Source organism: Pseudorasbora parva, chromosome 18, assembly GCF_024679245.1.
Source record: "Pseudorasbora parva isolate DD20220531a chromosome 18, ASM2467924v1, whole genome shotgun sequence".
Lineage (NCBI taxonomy): Eukaryota > Metazoa > Chordata > Actinopteri > Cypriniformes > Gobionidae > Pseudorasbora > Pseudorasbora parva.
In genome coordinates this window covers 3,361,400-3,389,084 of record NC_090189.1, presented here as the reverse complement: position 1 = coordinate 3,389,084, position 27,685 = coordinate 3,361,400, and the positions used below count along the sequence as shown (strand labels likewise).

General features: G+C 42.5%; 1 protein-coding gene across 1 annotated transcript in view; it reads left to right on the top strand.

Annotated features, from left to right (window-relative positions):
* The window catches only part of nars1 (asparaginyl-tRNA synthetase 1), a 36,722-nt gene extending 11,205 nt beyond the window's left edge, over positions 1–25,517 (top strand). The window contains exons 2-15 of the mRNA XM_067422947.1: positions 356–438; positions 1,415–1,480; positions 4,209–4,301; positions 4,397–4,486; positions 6,054–6,132; positions 7,390–7,460; positions 7,841–7,927; positions 9,242–9,463; positions 10,217–10,416; positions 17,772–17,907; positions 18,003–18,116; positions 18,666–18,797; positions 23,613–23,744; positions 25,214–25,517. Of these exons, the coding sequence (XP_067279048.1) occupies positions 356–438; positions 1,415–1,480; positions 4,209–4,301; positions 4,397–4,486; positions 6,054–6,132; positions 7,390–7,460; positions 7,841–7,927; positions 9,242–9,463; positions 10,217–10,416; positions 17,772–17,907; positions 18,003–18,116; positions 18,666–18,797; positions 23,613–23,744; positions 25,214–25,345 (1,637 nt within the window). The 3' untranslated portion in view covers positions 25,346–25,517. The remainder of the gene's footprint in view (positions 1–355; positions 439–1,414; positions 1,481–4,208; positions 4,302–4,396; positions 4,487–6,053; positions 6,133–7,389; positions 7,461–7,840; positions 7,928–9,241; positions 9,464–10,216; positions 10,417–17,771; positions 17,908–18,002; positions 18,117–18,665; positions 18,798–23,612; positions 23,745–25,213) is intronic.
* The last annotated feature ends 2,168 nt before the right edge of the window (positions 25,518–27,685 follow it).

The following is a 27,685-nucleotide window of genomic DNA, read 5'->3' as shown; positions in this document are numbered from 1 at the left end:
CTAAAGACTTTTCGGAGATATGAAGGATGCAATACTACTCGAGGTACTCAAGATTGACATGAGATTGACTGAAACTGAGTGTTTCACCCCCCCTTTAATAATTACTCTAATAATTACTAATATCTTCATCTGTGTGTGAAGATGAACGGAGGTCTGACGGCTGTCCAACCACAGGAGGAATGGCTGAACTAACCCTTTAATTATCTGTTCTCTAACTGAACTAAATAATTTTTTTACTAGCTATAAAAAAACGATGGTTTGGGGCGGTGCCACGGTGGGATGTAACCGGTGTTGTGTCTGAACACTGTCAGCAAGCCTTGGTGAAATGTTGAATGTGCTGTTGTTTCTCCTGCAGAAGAACTGTACGTGTCTGATAAACAGGGCAGTGATGTGGATGGAGACGGATCCGAGCAGAAGCCCTTTAAAACGCCACTCAAGGTGCCACACCACCTGATGATCACACTGCAAAAAATGCTCTTCTAACTTAGTATTTTTGTCTTGTTTCTAGTCCAAACATCTAAAAATTCTTAAAACAAGAAGTATTTCCTAGACAAGTAAAAGTAATTGTCTTATTTTTTTCCCAAAACAACTCAAAATGAAGAGAGTTTTTGGTTAAAATAAGCAAAATAATCTGCCAATGGGGTGAGAAAAATAATCTTAACTCAAACAGAAAACACGATTATTTTTCTCACCCCATTGGCAAATTATTTAGCTAATTTTAACCAAAAACTCTCTTAATTTTGAGTAATTTTTTCCCCCAAAACAAGACATTAGTTTTTACTTGTCTAGTAAATGTTTCTTAATGTAAGAATTTTTAGATAGTTTGACCAGAAACAAGACAAAAATACTAAGTAAGAAAATCCTTTTTTGCACTGCATTCCCTCAGCCTAGTCATACGGGATCGTTTTCTCATGAAATATAATGGGAACTATGATTCTGGTCATTTTCTGTATGTAACTGTCAAAGGATGTGTTTTTTGTTAAGATGGGTATTTTATGTTTGTTATAAATTCATTTCACTTTGAGTTTATTCGTTTAATTAAAACAATAACAGCAACAAAAATATTTATAATGTATGCCCTTTGAAATGTTTGAAGTTGTGTGTTCTTTGGGTGGGATTTATGAGACGTAATGTGTCACATGACCCGGTTTGAGTTGATAGCGGGTCTGTGTCATTTGGAAAGGTCGAGCATTAACAAGGAGAAAATTACATTTGGCCTGAAGAGAGTTGTTTTTGTCTGCATGGTCTGAGGCGCACACGTTTTCATGGTGTCTACTGAAGAGAGAGAGAGAGACAAAAATAAACAGAGAAGACATCTGTATGAAGCGTGGCCATTGTTTTTATTAGACCAATGCAGATATGCTATATCTGTTTCATACTTTTTCATTCATATCAATTTCTTAAATGTTCTCAGGCACTGTTGTCTGTGGGAAAAGAGCCGTTCCCAGTGATCTATGTGGATTCACAGAAGGAAGGAGAGGTAAACACAATTATTTTCCCAGTCTATATATACAGGGAGTGCAGAATTATTAGGCAAGTTGTATTTTTGAGGATTAATTTTATTATTGAACAACAACCATGTTCTCAATGAACACAAAAAACTCATTAATATCAAAGCTGAATATTTTTGGAAGTTTTTAGTTTTAGCTATTTTAGGGGGATATCTGTGTGTGCAGGTGACTATTACTGTGCATAATTATTAGGCAACTTAACAAAAAACAAATTTATACCCATTTCAATTATTTATTTTTACCAGTGAAACCAATATAACATCTCAACATTCACAAATATACATTTCTGACATTCAAAAACCAAACAAAAACAAATCAGGGACCAATATAGCCACCTTTCTTTGCAAGGACACTCAAAAGCCTGCCATCCATGGATTCTGTCAGTGTTTTGATCTGTTCACCATCAACATTGCGTGCAGCAGCAACCACAGCCTCCCAGACACTGTTCAGAGAGGTGTACTGTTTTCCCTCCTTGTAAATCGCACATTTGATGATGGACCACAGGTTCTCAATGGGGTTCAGATCAGGTGAACAAGGAGGCCATATCATTAGATTTTCTTCTTTTATACCCTTTCTTGCCAGCCACGCTGTGGAGTACTTGGACGCGTGTGATGGAGCATTGTCCTGCATGAAAATCATGTTTTTCTTGAAGGATGCAGACTTCTTCCTGTACCACTGCTTGAAGAAGGTGTCTTCCAGAAACTGGCAGTAGGACTGGGAGTTGAGCTTGACTACATCCTCAACCCGAAAAGGCCCCACAAGCTCATCTTTGATGATACCAGCCCAAACCAGTACTCCACCTCCACCTTGCTGGCGTCTGAGTCGGACTGGAGCTCTCTGCCCTTTACCAATCCAGCCACGGGCCCTTCCATCTGGCCCATCAAGACTCACTCTCATTTCATCAGTCCATAAAACCTTAGAAAAATCAGTCTTGAGATATTTCTTGGCCCAGTCTTGACGTTGCAGCTTGTGTGTCTTGTTCAGTGGTGGTCGACTTTCTGCCTTTCTTACCTTGGCCATGTCTCTGAGTATTGCACACCTTGTGCTTTTGGGCACTCCAGTGATGTTGCAGCTCTGAAATATGGCCAAACTGGTGGCAAGTGGTATCTTGGCAGCTGCACGCTTGACTTTTCTCAGTTCACGGGCAGTGATTTTGTGCCTTGGTTTTTCCACACGCTTCTTGCGACCCTGTTGACTATTTTGAATGAAACGCTTGATTGTTCGATGATCACGCTTCAGAAGCTTGGCTATTTTAAGACTGCTGCATCCCTCTGCAATATATCACACTATTTTTGACTTTTCTGAGCCTGCCAAGTCCTTCTTTTGACCCATTTTGCCAAAGGAAAGGAAGTTGCCTAATAATTATGCACACCTGATATAGGGTGTTGATGTCATTAGACCACACCCCTTCTCATTACAGAGATGCACATCACCTAATATGCCTAATTGGTAGTAGGCTTTCCAGCCTATACAGCTTGGAGTAAGACAACATGCATAACGAGGATGATGTGGTCAAAATAGTCATTTGCCTAATAATTCTCCACTCCCTGTACAGTGATTTTCCCAACAAAAATGCAGACATAGTCACAAATGTGCATTTTTCTTTTCATGATGCATGTATTTTTAAGTAATGTATGCGTATTAGCAAACATTAGTTTATATGCACATTTTGCACAAGAACATGTTTTAAGGGACAACTCCGGTGAGAAATGACCCTAGGGGTAATAAACAGATGGTTAGCGAGTAGATCGTTCTCTGGGATGTGTTTTCATGAAAATCAAATGTAAAGAGTTTTATCTCTAAAAACAGCTTAGCTTATAGCGCTAGTCTATGGGGCACCGGGTAGTAAAATTAAACCGCTAGTTAATACCACTAACAAGGCTCAAAATAGCCTCACACTAACACTTCAGCATAATGAGGGTCCCTACATGCAAACCGAAGCATTGAGAACTTTGTAAGAGTACAAACAGTTTAATAAGAAGATACTTTATAAACACAGTGCATTACGCGTTTACGGACGGCAGCCATCTTGGAAAACAGTCTCGACGAATCGATCCACGAGTGCTGTTCTAAGTGAGCTGGTCGATAGGAATTAAGTTTGTGAAATGTAATAACATGGACATTTTTATTTTTATTTATTTATTTTCTCTGTTGTGTTCGGTGTTTTCTTCCGGAAACAACGGACCATATGAGATTCACAGTCACAGTTCATCACTTAGCACAGCGCTCGTGGCTCGATGAGTCGAGACTGTTTTCGCCTGTCCGTGAACGCTTAATGCACTGTGTTTATAAAGTATCTTCTTATTAAACTGTTTGTCCACTTACAAAGTTCTCAATGCTTCGGTTTGCATGTAGGGACCCTCATTATGCTGCCGTGTTAGTGTGAGGCTATTTTGAGTCTTGTTAGTGGTATTAACTAGCGGTTTAATTTCACTTACTCTGTGCCCCATAGACTAGCGTTATAAGCTAATCTGTTTTTAGAGATAAAACTCTTTACATTCGATTTCCATGAAAACTCATCCCAGAGAACGATCTACTCGCTAACCATCTGTTAATTACCCCTAGGGTCATTTCTCACCGGAGTTGTCCTTTAAGGTGGTTCATAATGATTGGGCACAGGAGTTTCACAGGAATAGCATTTGACTTGTAGAGTTTGGCCTGAGTAGTTTTAACATTGTGGTGTGTTTGTGTCGTCAGCGTTGGGCCATCATCTCTAAGACTCAAATGAAGAACACAAAGAAGCTCTTCAATCGAGAGCATATGAAGAGTGAGAGCAAAGACAAGAAGGAGGTGCCTTGAGCTTTCTTTGATTCAGCTGTAGACCCTCTATAGACCCGTAATAATTAAACAATAAATCTATCATGTTTTGACCTCATGATTGACAGACTGAAGATGCCGAACGCAGAGAGAAGAATCTGGATGAAGCTAAAAAGATCATCATCAAGAACGACCCCAGCCTTCCTGCACCCAAAACCGTGAGTTTCAGAGGATTTTCTGAATTACATACAGAATATAATATTGATATAATAGCACAAACTTTTTTTTCTCTGAAAAGTTTACATTTTGCATTTCTGACTTTCTTCTCGGAATTCTGAGTTTACATCCTGCAATTCTGACTTTCATCTTGGAATTCTGAGTTTACATCCCACAATTCTTACTTTCTTCTTGGAATTCTGAGTTTGCATCCCACAATTCTTACTTTCTTCTAGGAATTCTGAGTTTACATCCCACATTTCTAACTTTCTTCTCGGAATTCTGAGTTTACATCCCGCAATTCTGACTTTCATCTTGGAATTCTGAGTTTGCATCCCACAATTCTTACTTTCTTCTTGGAATTCTGAGTTTACATCCCACAATTCTGACTTTCATCTTGGAATTCTGAGTTTGCATCCCACAATTCTTACTTTCTTCTAGGAATTCTGAGTTTACATCCAACAATTCTGACTTTCTCGGAATTCTGAGTTTACATCCCACAATTCTGACTTCTCGGATTTCTGAGTTAATTTCCCACAATTCCGACTTTATTCTCGGATTTCTGAGTTTACATCCCGCAATTCTGACTTCTCGGAATTCTGAGTTTACATCCCACATTTCTGACTTTCGTCTCGGAATTCTGAGTTTACATCCCACATTTCTGACTTTCATCTTGGAATTCTGAGTTTACATCCCACAATTCTGACTTCTCGGAATTCTGAGTTTACATCCCACATTTCTGACTTCTTGGAATTCTGAGTTTACATCCCACAATTCTGACTTTCGTCTCGGAATTCTGAGTTTACATCCCGCAATTATGAATGAATGAATGAATGAATGAGGCATTTATATAGCGCTTTCAAATGTACTACTGTACACCCAAAGCGCTTCACACTCATGTCAGGGGTCTCTCCTCAACCACCACCAGTTATTATTTTATTAATTATTACTTTCCTCTCGGAATTCTGAGTTTACATCCCGCAATTCTGACTTTTGTCTCGGAATTCTGAGTTTACATCCCGCAATTATGAATGAATGAATGAGGCATTTATATAGCGCTTTCAAATGTACTACTGTACACCCAAAGCGCTTCACACTCATGTCAGGGGTCTCTCCTCAACCACCACCAGTTATTATTTTATTAATTATTACTTTCCTCTCGGAATTCTGAGTTTACATCCCGCAATTCTGACTTTTGTCTCGGAATTCTGAGTTAATATCCCACAGTTATTACTTTCCTCTCGGAATTCTGAGTTTACATCCCGCTTTTCTGACTTCTCGGAATTCTGAGTTTACATCCCGCATTTCTGACTTCTCGGAATTCTGAGTTTACATCCCACATTTCTGACTTTCTTCTCGGAATTCTGAGTTTACATTCCACATTTCTGACTTCTTGGAATTCTGAGTTTACATCCCGCAATTCTGACTTCTTGGAATTCTGAGTTTACATCCCGCAATTCTGACTTCTTGGAATTCTGAGTTTACATCCCACATTTTTGACTTCTTGGAATTCTGAGTTTACATCCCACATTTCTGACGACTTTCTGGTTTATTTTCTGTCCTGCTCAGGTGAAGATTGATAAACTGGAGCCGCTCCGAGAGCAGAGGGTGAAGGTGTTCGGCTGGGTCCATCGGTTACGCAGACAAGGTGAGTAGGATTGTGTGTGTATGTTCATTTAGAATTATTGAACGCCTGAATCTGCTTTGAGCTTCACATACAGTAGTGGCCAAGAGTGATGTCTGACTAAAGCCGGGTGCACACTGTGCGATTTTGGCCACGATTTGGCCGTCTGGGACAAATTTAGCAAATCCTAAAAGATTCCTCTGATCCGAGGCTAAAATCTGCCGTCTTTGGTCGTTAGTTTGACATGTTCACCGGCCGCCGATTAATGAGCGCTGCGATCAAATTTTACCTCAGACGAAATTCTGGCAGTGTCAGAAGATTTGGCACACAATCCTGCAGTGTGACTTCTGCTACGACGACAGTCAAATATCTCCGTTTTTCAAGACAAACTATGACCAAAACGAGAGCTAGAGATTTCTTTGTAGCCAGCATTTCAGTCCCGCGTGTAATGCAGCTCACCGTCACTGAACGCGTCATTCATTGATGATATAAAACTCCGGACGAGTTTTCTTGCGCGCGTCCGTTTTTAGCGCGCCTTCACTATCGTGCAGTTTGACATTAATGTCAACTGAGATCTTACAGTGTGACATGGCGATCATGTTCGTACAGTCTGACAAGGGACATTCGCAAAGGATTTTGAAAAATCGCACAGTGTGCAGGACCCATTAGGAAAATTGTCTCATTTTCAAATATTAAAAATTTATTAAAGATTTTGTAATCATTTTGCGTAATTGTGCTTGCACTCAATTGTTTTATTCGTGATAGTAATTCAATTTCTAATGAAACATGACAAATTGTGCCGACATAATTGTTGGCCAGACTGTTTAATAACAAAAACTTATGAAAACATGCAAAAGCGAGAGAAACAGCTAAATATTAATAACTGATTATGTTGTTGTTAATGTATGCTTTTTCCTGTCGCCTGCTTTTGCACAGTAAAATAAAACCTGTAAAAAATACCTTAACCAAATCTGTGTTTTGTTCTTCACTCATATTTAAAATATTTATTTATATATACACACATATATATATATATATATATATATATATATATATATATATATATATATATATATATATATATATATATATATATATATATATATATATATATATATATATATATATATATATTTCCCCTCGTGTTATGCTGGTTTAATCAATCTTGTGTCATAAACACGTAAAAGATTTTCCGGACGTCAATTTTTGTCACTACTGCATTTATAAAGCTCAATACAAAACAATCCATAGTTTAAAATGTATTTGCTAATGTTTTCTCAGGAAAAAACCTTTTGTTTATTGTGCTTCGCGACGGGACCGGTTTCCTGCAGTGTGTTCTCACGGACAAACTGGTACTGTGTGTGTTTGTTGATATTTTACGCAATTATAAATGGGAAAATTAGTCCTGTTAGTTATTAGGATTGAGACTATGTGATGCCCTAATTAAAAGAAAATTTAAAAAAAAATTGTATAAATGAAATATAATACACTCAGAAGTTTAGGGTCTGTAAGATTTTTCTTACTTTTTCTTAAAATCTCTTATTTTTATTCAGTTGTCTGAAACAGGATGTTTAATGATATTACATGTAACTGTGAAACACAGTAAAGGTATTATTGAAATGAGATGAGATGATGGATATCTCTGTGTGTGTGTGTGTGTGTGTGTGTGTGTGTGTGTGTGTGTGTGTGTGTGTGTGTGTGTGTGTGTGTGTGTGTGTGTGTGTGTGTGCAGTGTCAATGTTATAATGGACTGATGTTATCTACCGAGAGCACCGTCGCTCTCTATGGAACCGTGAAACCTGTTCCTGAGGGCAAACAGGTAATATGATTTGAATATAATAATAATTCATATTAATTACCTATATTTAAAAGGATAGTTCATCAAAATGTAAGGTGCAAAACCATGTGTTTATTGTGTAGCATGTAATGGTAAATTGCAGCGTGCATTTGTGGGAAACTTTGATGTTTTTAACTCAATGAGAGTGAATTGAAGCCGTTGCAAACCTGTCGGGAATTGACCCTTTGGCTGAATCTAGGGCTGAACGATATGGACAAAATTTCATATCTCGATTTTCATGACATATATCTCGATATCGATACAATGCGATATGACTACGTGCTCCGTGAAAGCCAAGCATTTCTCAGAAAAATAAAAAGATTTAAGCCTACATTAAAAAATTTGTGTCACAAAATGTATTGTTTATAACCCTTTCGCACGTACGATCACTCAGGTGTAATCAGTCTAGGCTGGTCCTGTGTATGATCAAGTGCATCACGATCAACCGAGACAGGCGCTCAGAGCTGTCATATATCACAACTTTTCAGTGTTTTCAACCACATACTGTTTATTTTAGGTTTCAAACATATAAATTCACATACGTAGTTTGTAAAATACACACTGATGTCTCTGGAAGAGGTAATAGTCACGCTTTATTCATATCAAATACACACATTGTGTAAGTAACTTCAATGTTTGCTCTATTCTATTCCCAGTTCACCAGCCGCTTACTTTTAAGTATTTCGGGAGAAGTGGATGAATTCACGTGTTGTAAACATAGAGGTTGTAAATCCAACAGATGCGATTCTCTGAACTGCGTCTGCGGCACAAACTAACATGGCGGCGCCCATCGAGCATACAGCTCAACTAACGCCATCGTTATAAAGGTGTTTAAACAACAATATACTTCCACTTGCATGTATTTGACAATCGGAATATCAGATATTTCATGCCACAGCGAACACATTTCTGAATATTCTGAATAAAAAAGGAAAAATTACATAAAAGCAAATCATCATTCATTCAGCACTGTTGCTGCTGCGGTGTGTCACGTGACGAGCAATGATGCGTCACCATGGAAACGCCAACAGGTAGTGTGTGTGCGCTGGATTTAGCGGTGAATCCAAGGGCACTCGTAAAACTGATGTTTGTTGTGACTGCCAGAGTTGTATATGCAGGGTGAGCGCGGAGAGAGGAAATCTATATCGTCGATATCGTTGCTTTTTTTGATAGTAATATCTTGAAAGTTCATAGCGAGATAAAGATACGATAACGATATATCGTTCAGCCCTACCTGAAACACAAGAACTGATTTTTTTCCTCCATGCATTTGATGATTTTGTTGTGTTTTGCAAGGCTCCGGGCGGCCACGAGCTGATCTGTGATTTCTGGGAGCTGATTGGTCTGGCTCCGGCGGGCGGCGCTGATAACCTGCTGAATGAGGAGTCTGATGTGGACGTGCAGCTGAACAACAGGCACATGATGATCCGCGGGGAAAACGTCTCCAAGATCCTCAAAGTGCGGTCCGCCGTCACGCAGTGTTTCCGGGATCATTTCTTCAGCCGGGGCTACTGCGAGGTAGGGGTTGTCTAGTCGACTTTAATGCTCTGCCATGACGCTTTAAAGTGATACTTCACCGCTTTTTCTTAATAAACTGTTATTCCCTTAACTAAGACAACTTAAACCGTACCTCTCTCGTCTGAGTGTGTGCATTTAATCTTTTTTTATGCAGTAGATTTACTGTATTAAACATGAAAAACAGTGCGAGTGTCGCTTCAGATTAGAATGAGACGCCTTCAGTTTCTACTATAAAGCGGCTCTTATGTTTTGACTCGTGACCTCGATGGACAGAACGGAAGAAAAAACGGATTTACCCACATATTACATCCTGACCACGGACCAATGTGAGTTCGAAGTTGTTTCGCAGCCAAAACTTTTTTTCAAACTCTCACAACTGATTTAGTTTGAAATGACGTCACACCAGTTCGTTTTTCCGTTTTGCTTGAGGTATATCAGGACATTTGAAATCAGGTTTAGCAAATTAAAGGCCATCAAAAGTCTTAAATATCGTAAATGCTTTAGGAAATGTCTTAATTATAATTTAAAAAAATTAAATCCTGCAGATGCCCTTAAAGTAATTGTGCAAAAAACAAAAACAAAATATATATATATATATATATATATATATATATATTGTTTATTTTTTATTATTGAGTGTTTTTTAACACTATTCAGTCATTTTTGACCAGAATTTTTTTCCAGTTTTTTTATGGATTTTTAACTTCATTGGATTGAGGTAAACGTGGAGGTTTGTTTTGTATCCGTCCTCAGATAACTCCGCCCACTCTGGTGCAGACGCAGGTGGAGGGCGGCTCCACCCTCTTCAGTCTCAACTACTTCGGTGAGAACGCGTACCTGACCCAGTCCTCTCAGCTCTACCTGGAGACCTGCATCCCTGCGCTCGGAGACACTTTCTGCATCGCCCAGTCCTACCGCGCAGAGCAGTCCCGCACCCGCAGACACCTGTCTGAGTGAGTGAGTGAGTGAGTGAGTGAGTGAGTGAGTGAGTGAGAGTGAGTGAGTGAGTGAGTGAGTGAGTGAGTGAGTGAGTGAGTGAGTGAGTGAGTGAGTGAGTGAGTGAGTGAGTGAGTGAGTGAGTGAGTGAGTGAGTGAGTGAGTGAGTGAGTGAGTGAGTGAGTGAGTGAGTGAGTGAGTGAGTGAGTGAGTGAGTGAGTGAGTGAGTGAGTGAGTGTCTGAGTGAGTGAGTGAGTGAGTGAGTGTCTGAGTGAGTGAGTGAGTGAGTGAGTGAGTGAGTGTCTGAGTGAGTGAGTGAGTGTCTGAGTGAGTGAGTGAGTGTCTGAGTGAGTGAGTGAGTGTCTGAGTGAGTGAGTGAGTGTCTGAGTGAGTGAGTGAGTGTCTGAGTGAGTGAGTGAGTGTCTGAGTGAGTGAGTGAGTGTCTGAGTGAGTGAGTGAGTGTCTGAGTGAGTGAGTGAGTGTCTGAGTGAGTGAGTGAGTGTCTGAGTGAGTGAGTGAGTGTCTGAGTGAGTGAGTGAGTGTCTGAGTGAGTGAGTGAGTGTCTGAGTGAGTGAGTGAGTGTCTGAGTGAGTGAGTGAGTGTCTGAGTGAGTGAGTGTCTGAGTGAGTGAGTGTCTGAGTGAGTGAGTGTCTGAGTGAGTGAGTGTCTGAGTGAGTGAGTGTCTGAGTGAGTGAGTGTCTGAGTGTCTGAGTGAGTGAGTGTCTGAGTGTCTGAGTGTCTGAGTGTCTGAGTGTCTGAGTGTCTGAGTGTCTGAGTGTCTGAGTGTCTGAGTGTCTGAGTGAGTGAGTGTCTGAGTGAGTGAGTGAGTGAGTGAGTGAGTGAGTGAGTGAGTGAGTGAGTGAGTGAGTGAGTGAGTGAGTGTCTGAGTAAGTGAGTGAGTGAGTGTCTGAGTAAGTGAGTGAGTGAGTGTCTGAGTAAGTGAGTGAGTGAGTGTCTGAGTAAGTGAGTGAGTGAGTGTCTGAGTAAGTGAGTGAGTGAGTGTCTGAGTAAGTGAGTGAGTGAGTGTCTGAGTAAGTGAGTGAGTGTCTGAGTAAGTGAGTGAGTGTCTGAGTAAGTGAGTGAGTGTCTGAGTAAGTGAGTGAGTGTCTGAGTAAGTGAGTGAGTGTCTGAGTGAGTGAGTGTCTGAGTGAGTGTCTGAGTGAGTGAGTGAGTGTCTGAGTGAGTGTCTGAGTGAGTGAGTGAGTGTCTGAGTGAGTGAGTGAGTGTCTGAGGGAGTGAGTGTCTGAGTGTCTGAGTGTCTGAGTGAGTGAGTGTCTGAGTGTGGGAGTGTGTGAGTGAGGGAGTGTCTGAGTGAGTGAGTGTCTGAGTGAGGGAGTGTCTGAGTGAGGAAGTGTCTGAGGGAGGGAGTGAGTGTGTGTCTGAGTGAGTGTGTGTCTGAGTGAGTGTGTGTCTGAGTGAGTGTGTGTCTGAGTGAGTGTGTGTCTGAGTGAGTGTGTGTCTGAGTGAGTGTGTGTCTGAGTGTGGGAGTGTGTGAGTGAGGGAGTGTCTGAGTGAGGGAGTGTCTGAGTGAGGGAGTGTCTGAGTGAGGGAGTGTCTGAGTGAGGGAGTGTCTGAGTGAGGGAGTGTCTGAGTGAGTGTGTGTCTGAGTGAGTGTGTGTCTGAGGGAGTGAGTGTCTGAGTGAGTGAGTGTCTGAGTGTGGGAGTGTGTGAGTGAGGGAGTGTCTGAGTGAGTGAGTGTCTGAGTGAGTGAGTGTCTGAGTGAGTGAGTGTCTGTGTGAGGGAGTGTCTGAGGGAGGGAGTGAGTGTGTGTCTGAGTGAGTGTGTGTCTGAGTGAGTGTGTGTCTGAGTGAGTGTGTGTCTGAGTGAGTGTGTGTCTGAGTGTCTGAGTGTCTGAGTGTCTGAGTGAGTGAGTGTCTGAGTGTGGGAGTGTGTGAGTGAGGGAGTGTGTGAGTGAGGGAGTGTGTGAGTGAGGGAGTGTCTGAGTGAGTGAGTGTCTGAGTGAGTGAGTGTCTGAGGGAGGGAGTGTCTGAGGGAGGGAGTGAGTGTGTGTCTGAGTGAGTGTGTGTCTGAGTGAGTGTGTGTCTGAGTGAGTGTGTGTCTGAGTGAGTGTGTGTCTGAGTGAGTGTGTGTCTGAGTGAGTGTGTGTCTGAGTGAGTGTGTGTCTGAGTGAGTGTGTGTCTGAGTGTGGGAGTGTGTGAGTGTGGGAGTGTGTGAGTGAGGGAGTGTCTGAGTGAGGGAGTGTCTGAGTGAGGGAGTGTCTGAGTGAGGGAGTGTCTGAGTGAGTGTGTGTCTGAGTGAGTGTGTGTCTGAGTGAGTGTGTGTCTGAGTGAGTGTGTGTCTGAGTGAGTGTGTGTCTGAGTGAGTGTGTGTCTGAGTGAGTGTGTGTCTGAGTGAGTGTGTGTCTGAGTGAGTGTGTGTCTGAGTGAGTGTGTGTCTGAGTGAGTGAGTGTCTGAGTGAGTGAGTGTCTGAGTGTCTGAGTGTCTGAGTGTCTGAGTGTCTGAGTGTCTGAGTGAGTGTCTGAGTGAGTGAGTGAGTGAGTGAGTGAGTGAGTGAGTGAGTGAGTGAGTGAGTGAGTGAGTGAGTGAGTGAGTGAGTGAGTGAGTGAGTGAGTGAGTGAGTGAGTGAGTGAGTGAGTGAGTGAGTGAGTGAGTGAGTGAGTGTGTGAGTGTGTGAGTGTGTGAGTGAGTGAGTGTCTGAGTGTGTGAGTGTGTGAGGGAGGGAGTGTGTGTGAGGGTCTGAGTGAGTGAGTGAGTGAGTGTCTGAGTGAGTGAGTGAGTGAGTGAGTGAGTGAGTGAGTGAGTGAGTGAGTGAGTGAGTGAGTGAGTGAGTGAGTGAGTGAGTGAGTGAGTGAGTGAGTGAGTGAGTGAGTGTCTGAGTGAGTGAGTGAGTGAGTGTCTGAGTAAGTGAGTGAGTGAGTGTCTGAGTAAGTGAGTGAGTGAGTGTCTGAGTAAGTGAGTGAGTGAGTGTCTGAGTAAGTGAGTGAGTGAGTGTCTGAGTAAGTGAGTGAGTGTCTGAGTAAGTGAGTGAGTGTCTGAGTAAGTGAGTGAGTGTCTGAGTGAGTGAGTGTCTGAGTGAGTGAGTGTCTGAGTGAGTGAGTGTCTGAGTGAGTGAGTGTCTGAGTGAGTGAGTGTCTGAGTGAGTGTCTGAGTGAGTGAGTGTCTGAGTGAGTGTCTGAGTGAGTGAGTGAGTGTCTGAGTGAGTGAGTGAGTGTCTGAGGGAGTGAGTGTCTGAGTGTCTGAGTGTCTGAGTGAGTGAGTGTCTGAGTGTGGGAGTGTGTGAGTGAGGGAGTGTCTGAGTGAGTGAGTGTCTGAGTGAGGGAGTGTCTGAGTGAGGAAGTGTCTGAGGGAGGGAGTGAGTGTGTGTCTGAGTGAGTGTGTGTCTGAGTGAGTGTGTGTCTGAGTGAGTGTGTGTCTGAGTGAGTGTGTGTCTGAGTGTGGGAGTGTCTGAGTGTGGGAGTGTGTGAGTGAGGGAGTGTCTGAGTGAGGGAGTGTCTGAGTGAGGGAGTGTCTGAGTGAGGGAGTGTCTGAGTGAGTGTGTGTCTGAGTGAGTGTGTGTCTGAGGGAGTGAGTGTCTGAGTGAGTGAGTGTCTGAGTGTGGGAGTGTGTGAGTGAGGGAGTGTCTGAGTGAGTGAGTGTCTGAGTGAGTGAGTGTCTGTGTGAGGGAGTGTCTGAGGGAGGGAGTGAGTGTGTGTCTGAGTGAGTGTGTGTCTGAGTGAGTGTGTGTCTGAGTGAGTGTGTGTCTGAGTGAGTGTGTGTCTGAGTGAGTGTGTGTCTGAGTGAGTGTGTGTCTGAGTGTCTGAGTGTCTGAGTGAGTGAGTGTCTGAGTGTGGGAGTGTGTGAGTGAGGGAGTGTGTGAGTGAGGGAGTGTGTGAGTGAGGGAGTGTCTGAGTGAGGGAGTGTCTGAGTGAGGGAGTGTCTGAGTGAGTGAGTGTCTGAGTGAGTGAGTGTCTGAGGGAGGGAGTGTCTGAGGGAGGGAGTGAGTGTGTGTCTGAGTGAGTGTGTGTCTGAGTGAGTGTGTGTCTGAGTGAGTGTGTGTCTGAGTGAGTGTGTGTCTGAGTGAGTGTGTGTCTGAGTGAGTGTGTGTCTGAGTGAGTGTGTGTCTGAGTGAGTGTGTGTCTGTGGGAGTGTGTGTCTGAGTGTGGGAGTGTGTGAGTGTGGGAGTGTGTGAGTGAGGGAGTGTCTGAGTGAGGGAGTGTCTGAGTGAGGGAGTGTCTGAGTGAGTGTGTGTCTGAGTGAGTGTGTGTCTGAGTGAGTGTGTGTCTGAGTGAGTGTGTGTCTGAGTGAGTGTGTGTCTGAGTGAGTGTGTGTCTGAGTGAGTGTGTGTCTGAGTGAGTGTGTGTCTGAGTGAGTGTGTGTCTGAGTGAGTGTGTGTCTGAGTGAGTGTGTGTCTGAGTGAGTGAGTGTCTGAGTGTCTGAGTGTCTGAGTGTCTGAGTGTCTGAGTGTCTGAGTGTCTGAGTGTCTGAGTGTCTGAGTGTCTGAGTGTCTGAGTGTCTGAGTGAGTGAGTGAGTGAGTGAGTGAGTGAGTGAGTGAGTGAGTGAGTGAGTGAGTGAGTGAGTGTCTGAGTGTGTGAGTGTGTGAGGGAGGGAGTGTGTGTGTGTGTGTGTGAGTGTGTGAGGGAGGGAGTGAGGGTCTGAGTGAGTGAGGGAGTGAGGGTCTGAGTGAGTGAGGGAGTGAGGGTCTGAGTGAGTGAGGGTCTGAGTGAGGGAGTGAGTGAGGGTCTGAGTGAGTGAGGGTCTGAGTGAGGGAGTGAGTGAGGGTCTGAGTGAGTGAGGGTCTGAGTGAGTGAGGGTCTGAGTGAGTGAGGGAGTGAGTGAGGGTCTGAGTGAGTGAGGGTCTGAGTGAGTGAGGGAGTGAGTGAGGGAGTGAGTGAGGGAGTGAGTGAGGGAGTGAGTGAGTGAGGGAGTGAGTGAGGGTCTGAGTGAGTGAGTGAGGGAGTGAGTGAGGGAGTGAGTGAGGGAGTGAGTGAGGGAGTGAGGGTCTGAGTGAGTGAGGGTCTGAGTGAGTGAGGGTCTGAGTGAGTGAGGGAGTGAGTGAGGGTCTGAGTGAGGGAGTGAGTGAGGGTCTGAGTGAGTGAGGGAGTGAGTGAGAGAGTGAGTGAGGGAGTGAGTGAGGGTCTGAGTGAGTGAGGGTCTGAGTGAGTGAGGAAGTGAGTGAGGGTCTGAGTGAGTGAGGGAGTGAGTGAGGGTCTGAGTGAGGGAGTGAGTGAGGGTCTGAGTGAGGGAGTGAGTGAGGGAGTGAGTGAGGGTCTGAGTGAGGGTCTGAGTGAGTGAGGGTCTGAGTGAGGGAGTGAGTGAGGGTCTGAGTGAGGGAGTGAGTGAGGGTCTGAGTGAGGGAGTGAGTGAGGGTCTGAGTGAGTGAGGGAGTGAGAGAGGGAGTGAGTGAGAGAGTGAGTGAGGGAGTGAGTGAGGGTCTGAGTGAGTGAGTGAGTGAGGGTCTGAGTGAGGGAGTGAGTGAGAGAGTGAGTGAGGGAGTGAGTGAGGGTCTGAGTGAGGGAGTGAGTGAGGGTCTGAGTGAGTGAGGGTCTGAGTGAGGGAGTGAGTGAGAGAGTGAGTGAGGGAGTGAGTGAGGGTCTGAGTGAGTGAGGGTCTGAGTGAGTGAGGGTCTGAGTGAGTGAGGGTCTGAGTGAGTGAGGGTCTGAGTGAGTGAGGGTCTGAGTGAGTGAGGGTCTGAGTGAGTGAGGGAGTGAGTGAGGGTCTGAGTGAGGGAGTGAGTGAGGGTCTGAGTGAGGGAGTGAGTGAGGGAGTGAGTGAGGGTCTGAGTGAGGGTCTGAGTGAGTGAGGGTCTGAGTGAGGGAGTGAGTGAGGGTCTGAGTGAGGGAGTGAGTGAGGGTCTGAGTGAGTGAGGGTCTGAGTGAGTGAGGGAGTGAGTGAGGGTCTGAGTGAGTGAGTGAGGGAGTGAGTGAGGGAGTGAGTGAGGGAGTGAGTGAGGGAGTGAGTGAGGGAGTGAGTGAGGGAGTGAGTGAGGGAGTGAGTGAGGGAGTGAGTGAGGGAGTGAGGGTCGGAGTGAGTGAGGGTCTGAGTGAGTGAGGGTCTGAGTGAGTGAGGGAGTGAGTGAGGGAGTGAGGGTCTGAGTGAGTGAGGGTCTGAGTGAGGGTCTGAGTGAGTGAGGGTCTGAGTGAGTGAGGGTCTGAGTGAGTGAGGGTCTGAGTGAGGGTCTGAGTGAGTGAGGGTCTGAGTGAGTGAGGGTCTGAGTGAGTGAGGGAGTGAGTGAGGGAGTGAGTGAGGGTCTGAGTGAGGGTCTGAGTGAGTGAGGGTCTGAGTGAGTGAGGGTCTGAGTGAGTGAGGGTCTGAGTGAGTGAGGGTCTGAGTGAGTGAGGGTCTGAGTGAGTGAGGGAGTGAGGGTCTGAGTGAGTGAGGGTCTGAGTGAGTGAGGGTCTGAGTGAGTGAGGGTCTGAGTGAGTGAGGGTCTGAGTGAGTGAGGGTCTGAGTGAGTGAGGGAGTGAGTGAGGGTCTGAGTGAGGGAGTGAGTGAGGGTCTGAGTGAGGGTCTGAGTGAGGGTCTGAGTGAGGGAGTGAGTGAGGGTCTGAGTGAGGGAGTGAGTGAGGGTCTGAGTGAGGGTCTGAGTGAGGGTCTGAGTGAGGGTCTGAGTGAGGGAGTGAGTGAGGGTCTGAGTGAGTGAGGGTCTGAGTGAGTGAGGGAGTGAGTGAGGGTCTGAGTGAGTGAGTGAGGGAGTGAGTGAGGGAGTGAGTGAGGGTCTGAGTGAGTGAGGGTCTGAGTGAGTGAGGGTCTGAGTGAGGGAGTGAGTGAGGGTCTGAGTGAGGGTCTGAGTGAGGGTCTGAGTGAGGGAGTGAGTGAGGGAGTGAGTGAGGGAGTGAGTGAGGGAGTGAGTGAGGGAGTGAGTGAGGGAGTGAGTGAGGGAGTGAGTGAGGGTCTGAGTGAGTGAGGGTCTGAGTGAGTGAGGGTCTGAGTGAGGGAGTGAGTGAGGGTCTGAGTGAGTGAGGGTCTGAGTGAGTGAGGGTCTGAGTGAGTGAGGGAGTGAGTGAGGGAGTGAGTGAGGGTCTGAGTGAGTGAGTGAGGGAGTGAGTGAGGGAGTGAGGGTCTGAGTGAGTGAGGGTCTGAGTGAGTGAGGGTCTGAGTGAGTGAGGGTCTGAGTGAGTGAGGGTCTGAGTGAGTGAGGGTCTGAGTGAGTGAGGGTCTGAGTGAGTGAGTGAGGGAGTGAGTGAGGGAGTGAGTGAGGGTCTGAGTGAGTGAGGGAGTGAGTGAGGGTCTGAGTGAGTGAGGGAGTGAGGGTCTGAGTGAGTGAGTGAGGGTCTGAGTGAGTGAGGGAGTGAGTGAGGGTCTGAGTGAGGGTCTGAGTGAGTGAGTGATTGGTTAAAGGTTAGTGTAAGGGGAGGGAATCTACAGTCTGTACAGTATGAAAACCATTACGTCAATGGAGTCCCCATTAAACGTGTGTGTGTGTGTTCTCAGGTACACCCACATTGAGGCTGAATGTCCCTTCATGAGTTATGAAGACCTTCTGAACCGGCTGGAGGATCTGGTGTGTGACGTGGTGGACCGGGTCCTGAAGTCTCCGGCTGCGCAACTGCTCTACGACGTCAACCCTGTACGACCTCTGACCCCTGACCTCACACAACCCCACCAGACGTGTCCTAACACATCCCTAAACTAACATCTATTCTCTCTTTGTCTCTCTTGCAGGACTTCAAGCCTCCCAAACGTCCGTTCAAGAGGATGAACTACACCGAGGCCATTGAGTGGCTGCGAGAGCACAACGTCAAGAAGGACGATGGGACGTTTTATGAGTTTGGAGAGGTTTGTTATGACAAGTCTCAAACGTTATTGCTGAAGTTATTAGGGATGCAACCATACAGTTAGTCCACGGTTCAATGCACACCTCGGTTTTTAACCACGGTTTTCGGTTCGGTTTTTTGCTATTCAATTCTTAGGCGACAGGGATAGAAAAGGGTTAAGGAGAAAATGTTTTTATTGTAATGCTCTTTCTTTATTTCACTTAAAACGCTTGAAAGACCCTTACTTAAACTTAACTTTACTTAAAAACCCCGTGTACACATTCCCAGTGTATTGTATAATATAAAGTAAATATATATAAAGATTTACAGTGGCAGCTCAGAGATCTACAGCAGCATTTAAGTATGAATTTGAATGAATAAATGTAGGCTAAAATTAAAACTACATAGTCTTTAATATACAACATTGATTAAAAGCTACTGTATTAAAGTTTTTTTTAGCGCGTATTAAACCGTGAATGCTGTACTGAACGGTTCAATATTATATTGAGAATTGTGGCATCCCTAGAAGTTATGATGTTTGACCGTGTGTGTGTGTGTGTCATTCCTGTAGGATATCCCAGAAGCCCCCGAGCGCCTGATGACCGACTCCATTAACGAGACGATCCTGCTGTGCCGTTTCCCAGCTGAGATAAAGTCCTTCTACATGCAGCGCTGTGCTGAGGACCGTCGCCTCACTGAATCGGTCAGGATCAGAAACGCCACAAAACACACATACAGTATTGTTCAAAATAATAGCAGTACAATGTGACTAACCAGAATAATCAAGGTTTTTCGTATATTTTTTTATTGCTACGTGGCAAACAAGTTACCAGTAGGTTCAGTAGATTCTCAGAAAACAAATGCGACCCAGCATTCATGATATGCACGCTCTTAAGGCTGTGCAATTGGGCAATTAGTTGAATTAGTTGAAAGGGGTGTGTTCAAAAAAATAGCAGTGTGGCATTCAATCACTGAGGTCATCAATTTTGTGAAGAAACAGGTGTGAATCAGGTGGCCCCTATTTAAGGATGAAGCCAACACTTGTTGAACATGCATTTGAAAGCTGAGGAAAATGGGTCGTTCAAGACATTGTTCAGAAGAACAGCGTACTTTGATTAAAAAGTTGATTAGAGAGGGGAAAACCTATAAAGAGGTGCAAAAAATGATAGGCTGTTCAGCTAAAATGATCTCCAATGCCTTAAAATGGAGAGCAAAACCAGAGAGACGTGGAAGAAAACGGAAGACAACCATCAAAATGGATAGAAGAATAACCAGAATGGCAAAGGCTCAGCCAATGATCACCTCCAGGATGATCAAAGACAGTCTGGAGTTACCTGTAAGTACTGTGACAGTTAGAAGACGTCTGTGTGAAGCTAATCTATTTTCAAGAATCCCCCGCAAAGTCCCTCTGTTAAAAAAAAGGCATGTGCAGAAGAGGTTACAATTTGCCAAAGAACACATCAACTGGCCTAAAGAGAAATGGAGGAACATTTTGTGGACTGATGAGAGTAAAATTGTTCTTTTTGGGTCCAAGGGCCACAGGCAGTTTGTGAGACGACCCCCAAACTCTGAATTCAAGCCACAGTACACAGTGAAGACAGTGAAGCATGGAGGTGCAAGCATCATGATATGGGCATGTTTCTCCTACTATGGTGTTGGGCCTATTTATCGCATACCAGGGATCATGGATCAGTTTGCATATGTTAAAATACTTGAAGAGGTCATGTTGCCCTATGCTGAAGAGGACAGGCCCTTGAAACGGTTGTTTCAACAAGACAATGACCCAAAACACACTAGTAAACGGGGTCTTTAAACACTGCTATTTTTTTGAACACACCCCTTTCAACTAATTGCCCAATTGCACAGCCTTAAGAGCGTGCATATCATGAATGCTGGGTCTCATTTGTTTTCTGAGAATCTACTGAACCTACTGGTAACTTGTTTGCCACGTAGCAATAAAAAATATACTAAAAACCTTGATTATTCTGGTTAGTCACATTGTACTGCTATTATTTTGAACAATACTGTATACTAGCCTCAACTCTAGTCAGAATATGAGTCTGAGTCTCCATTGGGCTGTGATTATGGGGCGTTTCAACTGAACCAGGAAAGACCTCAATTGGATAGACCTACAACCAATCAGAGCAACGGAGCGACGCATAACATTAGTCGTCAGATGTAGGGGTGTCCATGGTTAACCGATTGACCGATTAACCGTTAAAAATTGCGTAACCGAGTGAAACATTTTGCTCGGTTAAGTGGCGTCAATGACGTTCTTTGAATTTAGTTGTAATATATGTTTGCACCCCTATAGACCGTTAGAGCGCTGCCAGACATTTGTAATATCCACAAGAAGAAGTCATGACCAGCTTTCTAAGCGGGCAAAGAAAGCGTGGGAGCACTTTAAAAATGAGAGTGACGGGGCGAAATGCAAGTATTGCAATGCAGTGCTTACCGCATTTTTCAGGCTATAAGTCGCTCCGGAGTATGAGTCGCATCAGTCAAAATATGCGTCATGAAGAGGAAAATAACATACGTCGCATTGGACTAAAAGTCGCATTAGGGCAGAAGCAGAGCGGGAGCCGCGCGCGCTGTGCATAACGGATCAGAAGAAAGAAAGTTTGAAGTGAGAAACTTGTGAATGACTAGAGAAAAGCAGACGTTACTTTAACTGTAACGTTAATGAAGAAAACAAAAAAGCTGATCGCGGACTGAAAGCAAGATGGCCAGAGCTGAAGGGACGAGTCCACAGATGCTTGAACTCTCTGCCGGGAGAGGCTCAGCCGCGCGAGTCAAACGCTGTGGGAATCATTCTCGGCTGCATATTTTACTAACGTTACATGCTCTAATCATGACGGCGCCCTCGCGGCCACTCGCATTGCTCGTGAACTGGAGCGCATCTCATCCTAATTTAACGAAACTCAGCGTACGCTTCACAGACATGAAATATATCTTAAGAAAGCTTGAAATGTCTTTTACAGGGTGTCCGCGGGGTTTTAAAAAGTATTAAAAAGTGATAAATCAAAATTGTCAAATTTAAGGCCATTAAAAGTGTTAAATGTGGTCTCAGAGGTATTATTTTTTTCAAATTAGGTATTATTTTTTCAGACTATCAGGTGTCCTATTCTGATTGAAATTGTATCTGCGTTCGCGTTAGTTCGTTTAAATATGGGCTTTAGCATATCTGGGCACATAATCAAAGATCTTTCGTCTCCGTCTCGGCGTATGTTTGATGCTGACGTCATATTCAGTGGTCGTTCGGCATCATCTCAGAACACTGCGCGCTCAACAGAAGTGGCTGGCTTACGGTTTATTTTAGACTTGCTTCAAGGCATATCTTCAACGACTATCCTCATAAGAGCAATCTTAAATGATTTATATAAAGTCTAAAATAAACAAAAAGAGTTGTGAGAGAATGAGGCGCGATCCATAGACGGTATATAAACAGTGAGATCCGCGTGTCTGTCTGCTCTTAAAGGGACAGCAGCCAATAAAGCTTCCTGTCAGTAAAGTTAAAGAACAAAGGGAACAGAGAAAAGGACTCGCTGCTCTTGACTAAATAACTTTTGTAGCTTTAATAAGGATTAACTATTTAATTAATAGTTTATGCAGTGCAGACTGCATATAACTTTGATAACTTTATTAAATGCCTGTATATTTTCTAACTGTTAAAACAGGAAGGGCAGGAGTAAACATATTATGGGTTTATGTTAGCATTGTTTTAAGTTTACTTAAATTAAAAACTGTTAAAAAATGTAATGAATGTATAAAAAAAAATCAGTAGCTGTATTAATATCAGTAATACTGACCTTCATTCATAAAAAGATGCCATTTAAACAAGTATTTAAAATATACTGTCTTTATGTTGTTTCTACTTTAATTTGATTAACTGTGAAATTATTATATTAAAAGATATATTAAAAACGTACAAAAACATTTCTTTTTTATTGTGATTAATCACAGAAAAAATGTGTGATTAATCTTGTTAAAGTTTTTAATCGATTGACAGCTCTAGTTTTTAGTATTTTGTTAAATTAAACAACTTATCACAGCTATAGAAATGTAATATTTGGCTAAGGTTTTATTGTTGGAAAAAAAAAAAACTAAATAATTTAATTGCTGAATTACCAATTATTAATTGAAATCAGATGTGTATGCAGTAATGCTTCTCCTTAACCAACCTTTGTGAATGTTGAGATCTATTTTACTGTGTCTGAATGATAACTTATAACAGATTTCCTCCTGGTGTCGATTCTAAATCTATTCTTTTTTTGTATGTTATATATGTCAAAATCTGTGTAAATAATAGGCCGCTGATTAACACTTGCAATTCAGTGTTGTGATGGTTTTAAAAAATATTCTGAAGGTAGTAAAAAAGGTATTAAAAAGTAGTAAATTTAACTTAAGGATTGCTGTATATACCCTGTTTTAACAATTTAAAACGAAAAGAAATAGGCTACTCTCTGATTATGTAATCCATGATGTGCATTTCTCTCTATAGGCGCGTTCACTACGGAGATGGCGGTCATCAAATTAATAAACTAAAAATAACCCTGACGCACACTATGGTTAACCGAGTATTAACCGCTAAGGGCCTCGGTTAACGGTTAATGAAAAACTTGAAAACGTGCAGCCCTAGTCAGATGTCAACAGAGCTCAACTGTCTGTGGTTTTCTCGCGGGTTGAAGCGACCTCAATTTTGTGATTATATAGACCAATGAATGCAAATTTTAGAAGGCAACCTTGCCAAAATAACACAATTTACCCTCCAAACGCCATTTATTTCCGGAGAACCATCTCGGAGAAACCAGCACTTTTACAGCCCATCAAAACGCATTTAGTGATTTAGCATGCAGTTATGTGGACCAATGGGATTTTACTGTGGGCGGAGCTACCAGCCAGGCTCAAAATGAGGCGGAGCTGATTCTGATAATGTGGCACTGTATTTTAAGTGTTATCTTTTCTTATTTTGTAGTGTGTAATAAAGCTGTTTCTGAATGTAAAAGCTGCGTAGGTTTGCAACTAATTTGCATAATGCCCGCCTCTGGTCTTGATTGGCCGAGCAGCGTCTCTTAGCCCCGCCCTCAATCCCTGTAGTCGTGTCTGAGGCTGGAAGAGTTTGGCTGGTGTTGTTCATGTGGAGAAGACGCTGTTTTCTGCTGAGATCGATACGGTCAAACCCACGCCATCGGTACTGTTCGCATCACTGTGATAGGAGAGCTGAGATTCACATATGATAATGAGCGTTTGGTTTCTGACCAATCACAGCAGAGCAGCTCTCAGAGAGGCGGGGTTTAGAGAGACTGAATCTTCACACAAACCGTTTCAGACGCTGAGAGAAAAGAGCTGATTCTGCAGTGGAGATTATAAGAGAATATTAAAGTGTTTTTGACCTCGGGTGCATGTGAAACTATTGTAGGAGATCAGACGCCTTTAAAATAGCATAACAGATGCAGTTTAATATGCAAAAGGGTAAAATTGCTGTAACATTAATGGTGGGTGTGTTTGTGTTGGTCAGGTGGATGTGCTGATGCCCAATGTCGGGGAGATAGTGGGCGGCTCGATGCGTATCTGGGATGCGGAGGAGCTGCTGGACGGGTATAAGAGAGAGGGAATCGACTCCACACCCTACTACTGGTACACTGACCAGGTAACAGCCTTCTGACAATACATATCACAGTTTACACAAACATATGAACTGTTTTCAACACTGATAACGAGGGCTGTGCGATATTGAAGAAAATTGCAATATGCAATACCTTAATAATGTGATCTTCAATATGCTATAAGATATTGCTTTTAGTGTGTAAAATCTATTTAAATTATATTTTAAAGGGGTGGTGTCATGCGATTTGACTTGTTTAACTTTAGTAAGTGTGTAATGTCGCTGCTTGAGCATAAACAGTATCTGCAAAGTTACAGCGCTGAAAGTTCAATGCAAACGGAGAAATTGTCTTTTAAAGTTACGGCAGTTTATTGCCTACAAAGATGGCCGGTTTGGACTACAACGAGCTTCTTCCTGGGTTGGTGACATCATAAACCCTCGCTAGTCTACGCAGATGTGACTTCTGCCCGTAATGGGAAGGGGCGTGGCTTTCGGCAACCTGTGCTTGGCACTTCAGCCAATAAAAATACAGGAAACTACATTTGGCCATCTGACCAATCTAAGACCATTGCGTTTTTCAGAGGGAGGGGCTTCATAGAAGCAGGAAGCAAACGAGCCGTTCAGAGGACAGACAGCAGTGTAGAATAAAGAGAGAATAGAAGAAAAATACGGCGTAAAAAAAAAAAAAAGGAAGTATTAAGACATGTTATACTGCGCCCCATAAACACAACCAAGCCTAGAAAAAAAACACAGAACCACCCCTTTAACAAAGTATTTAAAAACTGAGAATGATACCATTTATGTGTTTCACATTCTTTCTAGGGGAAAAAACTTCTGAACGTGACCAGCCGTGTTTTAGCAAAAATTTATGTTAAAAAATGAGTGTGTGTATTTGGTAGTTTGAGTGACAAGACGCGAAACAGAACTGAAGGGATCACACATTTTTAGAGAGGCCGCTTGTGCTCCCGTTTCGGTGTGTGTGTGTCAAGACAGCACGAGACTTCAGTTGTTTTACACAAGTTATTGCATTTAAAAACTCTTTTTAACATCAAGCAAGTCACAAAAGTAACAGTAGTCGTGTTTTTTTTTTTTACTATGTTGAAGTAGCCTAATTAAATCATTTAGATATTGCGTGCCGTTGCAATATGCATTTCGCGATATGTACATTTGCGGTATTTCAACAATTTCAATATATTTCGCAGCCCTACTGATAATAATCATTAATGAGTATCAAATCCTCATCTGAGAGTGATTAGTGAAGGATCATGTGACACTGAAGACTAGAGTAATGATGATAAATTCAGCTTTGACCACAGGAAGAAATTACTCTTTACTATATATTTACAGTTATTCTAATTTATAATAATATTTCACATTTTATACTGTATTTTTGATCAAATAAATGCATCCCTGGTGAGCAGAAGAGATTTGATATCATCTTGAATATTGAATATTTTGGTTGAAGTATTGACACGTTCAGCATGTAAGCGTGTAACGGTGTGTGTGTGTTGCAGAGGAAGTTCGGCACGTGTCCTCACGGTGGGTACGGTTTAGGACTGGAGCGCTTCCTGACCTGGCTGCTGAACCGCCACCATATCCGTGACGTCTGTCTGTACCCGCGCTTCATTCAGCGCTGCCGGCCCTGAGCACACACACATATACATACACACACACCGCACGAGACCAGCTTCAACACTACAGCACTCACCCTCAACGCTGGAGACCAGAGTTATACACGCATGTCATGCTTAAACATCTAATCACACGAGGTTTCAGTGTCTGTATGTTCATATGTGGCATAATAAATCTATGAGATGATGCACTTGTGTTTGATTCCACCAGAGGGCACCACAGAGAAGCTCCACTATAATCACATTCAGAAGAAATGACATATAACAGAGGGAAAGTGTTGCCAGAGGCAATTCATGTTTTTTGTCAAATCTAATATCTGCGAGCATTATGTTGAGGTAGTAAAATGAAAATTTGGATAATTCTGACCCATTGCAAAAGGATAGAGATTTTAATTGTTTAACGACACACTGAATAACAAAAAAAAAAACGTATAAGAACAAATTATGATGATTTGTTGGTTATGTAATGCGAGAGAAAAGCAGTTTATGTATTGTAACAGAACCAGTTACTACAGGAAATGCCTGTTAAAAATCTAACGGCTGTGCTTTTCACTTCCTTCTAATAAAAGAAGCAATCCCATCTGGGCAAACGTGATGCGCGAGGGGAAGATGAACTTTAGAAAGGATTGTTGTTTTTTCAGTCACATGCAAAAAGATTTTATTTTTAGGCCTGTTTATTATATTTAAAAAAAAGTTAAATTATTCATAGACTTGAGGACAAAACCTGCAAACGCGATAAATAACAAATATATCCACAAAATTCTACATAAATATCATGTACAAATAAATCCACATATTCCTGCATAAATAAATATATAAATGTGCACATAAATACAAAAATCCACATATTCCTGCATAAATAAATATATAAATGTGCACATAAATACAAAAATCCACATATTCCTGCATAAATAAATATATAAATCTGCACATAAATACAAAAATCCACATATTCCTGCATAAATAAATATATAAATCTGCACATAAATACAAAAATCCACATATTCCTGCATAAATAAATATATAAATGTGCACATAAATACAAAAATCCACATATTGCTGCATAAATATATACATGTGCAAATAAAAAAAATAAATCTACATATTCCCTATGGAAGCCTGTTTCCACCACTAAATAAAAAAATATATAAAAAGAGTAATTGCGAGTTTATATCTCAGAATTGTGACTTTATAACTCGCAATTGTGAGTAAAAAAGTCAGAATTCTGAGATAATTGCAATTACTTTTTTTTGTGGCAGAAACGGGCTTCCATAGGCTTATATATTCCGCATAAATACATTTAGCTATAAATAATTAAATGTGAGAGGTGAAAAATAATAAAATAAAACAAACGAATATTGGGAAAATAAAAAATGTTAAAGCAACTGCTAAACTTAAAAAGCTATTTTTTTTTAGCTTTTTACTTATTAATTTATTTACTTATTACTTATTTTAATTATTATTTTAATTTATTACTTTGCCAATCCGCGTGTGTATGTATTATATATATATATATTTATTAATTTTATTGTAAAAATTAACAATCATTATTAATTTAATAATAATTACATTATATATATATATATATATATATATATATATATATATATATATATATATATATATTTTTTTTTTTTTTTTTTTTTTTTTTTTATACATACACATGCGGTTTGGCAAAGTTTGTTTTGTGCAGTAAACCATAGAGAGTGTGACCATAGACCGTAAAAAAAAGTGTGACTAGCTCAAATGAAGCTAACAGGCAACGGCGAAAGAATGAAGTCAACCTAGGGGCGCTCACTTCCTGATGGCTGAGCGAACTGCGCAGGCTCAGACTGAGCTTGAGGACGTAGATGTGACGTGAGCCTCCTGTCGGACAGCTGTAGGTCTTCTAGTAGATGTGGAAAGCGAAATCTGAATCACGTTGTTTAAATATTTTCTCCCGCTGCTTTTGGCTCACTATGGGCTTCTCCCCATTCTTCCCCCTTGACTTTATCAGACTAGTCTCCAGGACATGTCTCCACGTCCCCCCGACGGTCTCATAGACAGTAAAGATTGCCTGCGAGCGTCTCCTCAGGTCTATACGGTAATTTCTCAACTGTGCGACAGGGTCGCGTTGGTTATGACGCAATCATTAGCCTATTTTTACAAAAACAGCTTCTGCGGGGCGATAGTGTAAGATACAAGGTAATGGAGCCTTTTATGCATTGTCGTGTTTCTTTAGAAATAAACAATGGACAAATGGAGTCTTTAAACGTCTCAGATGCAAAGTTATTCACTGTCAAAGTGACTCAAAAATGAATGGGAGTCAATGGGATGCTAACAGCAGGTGATGGTTTGGTTAGCAATGGCAGCCCC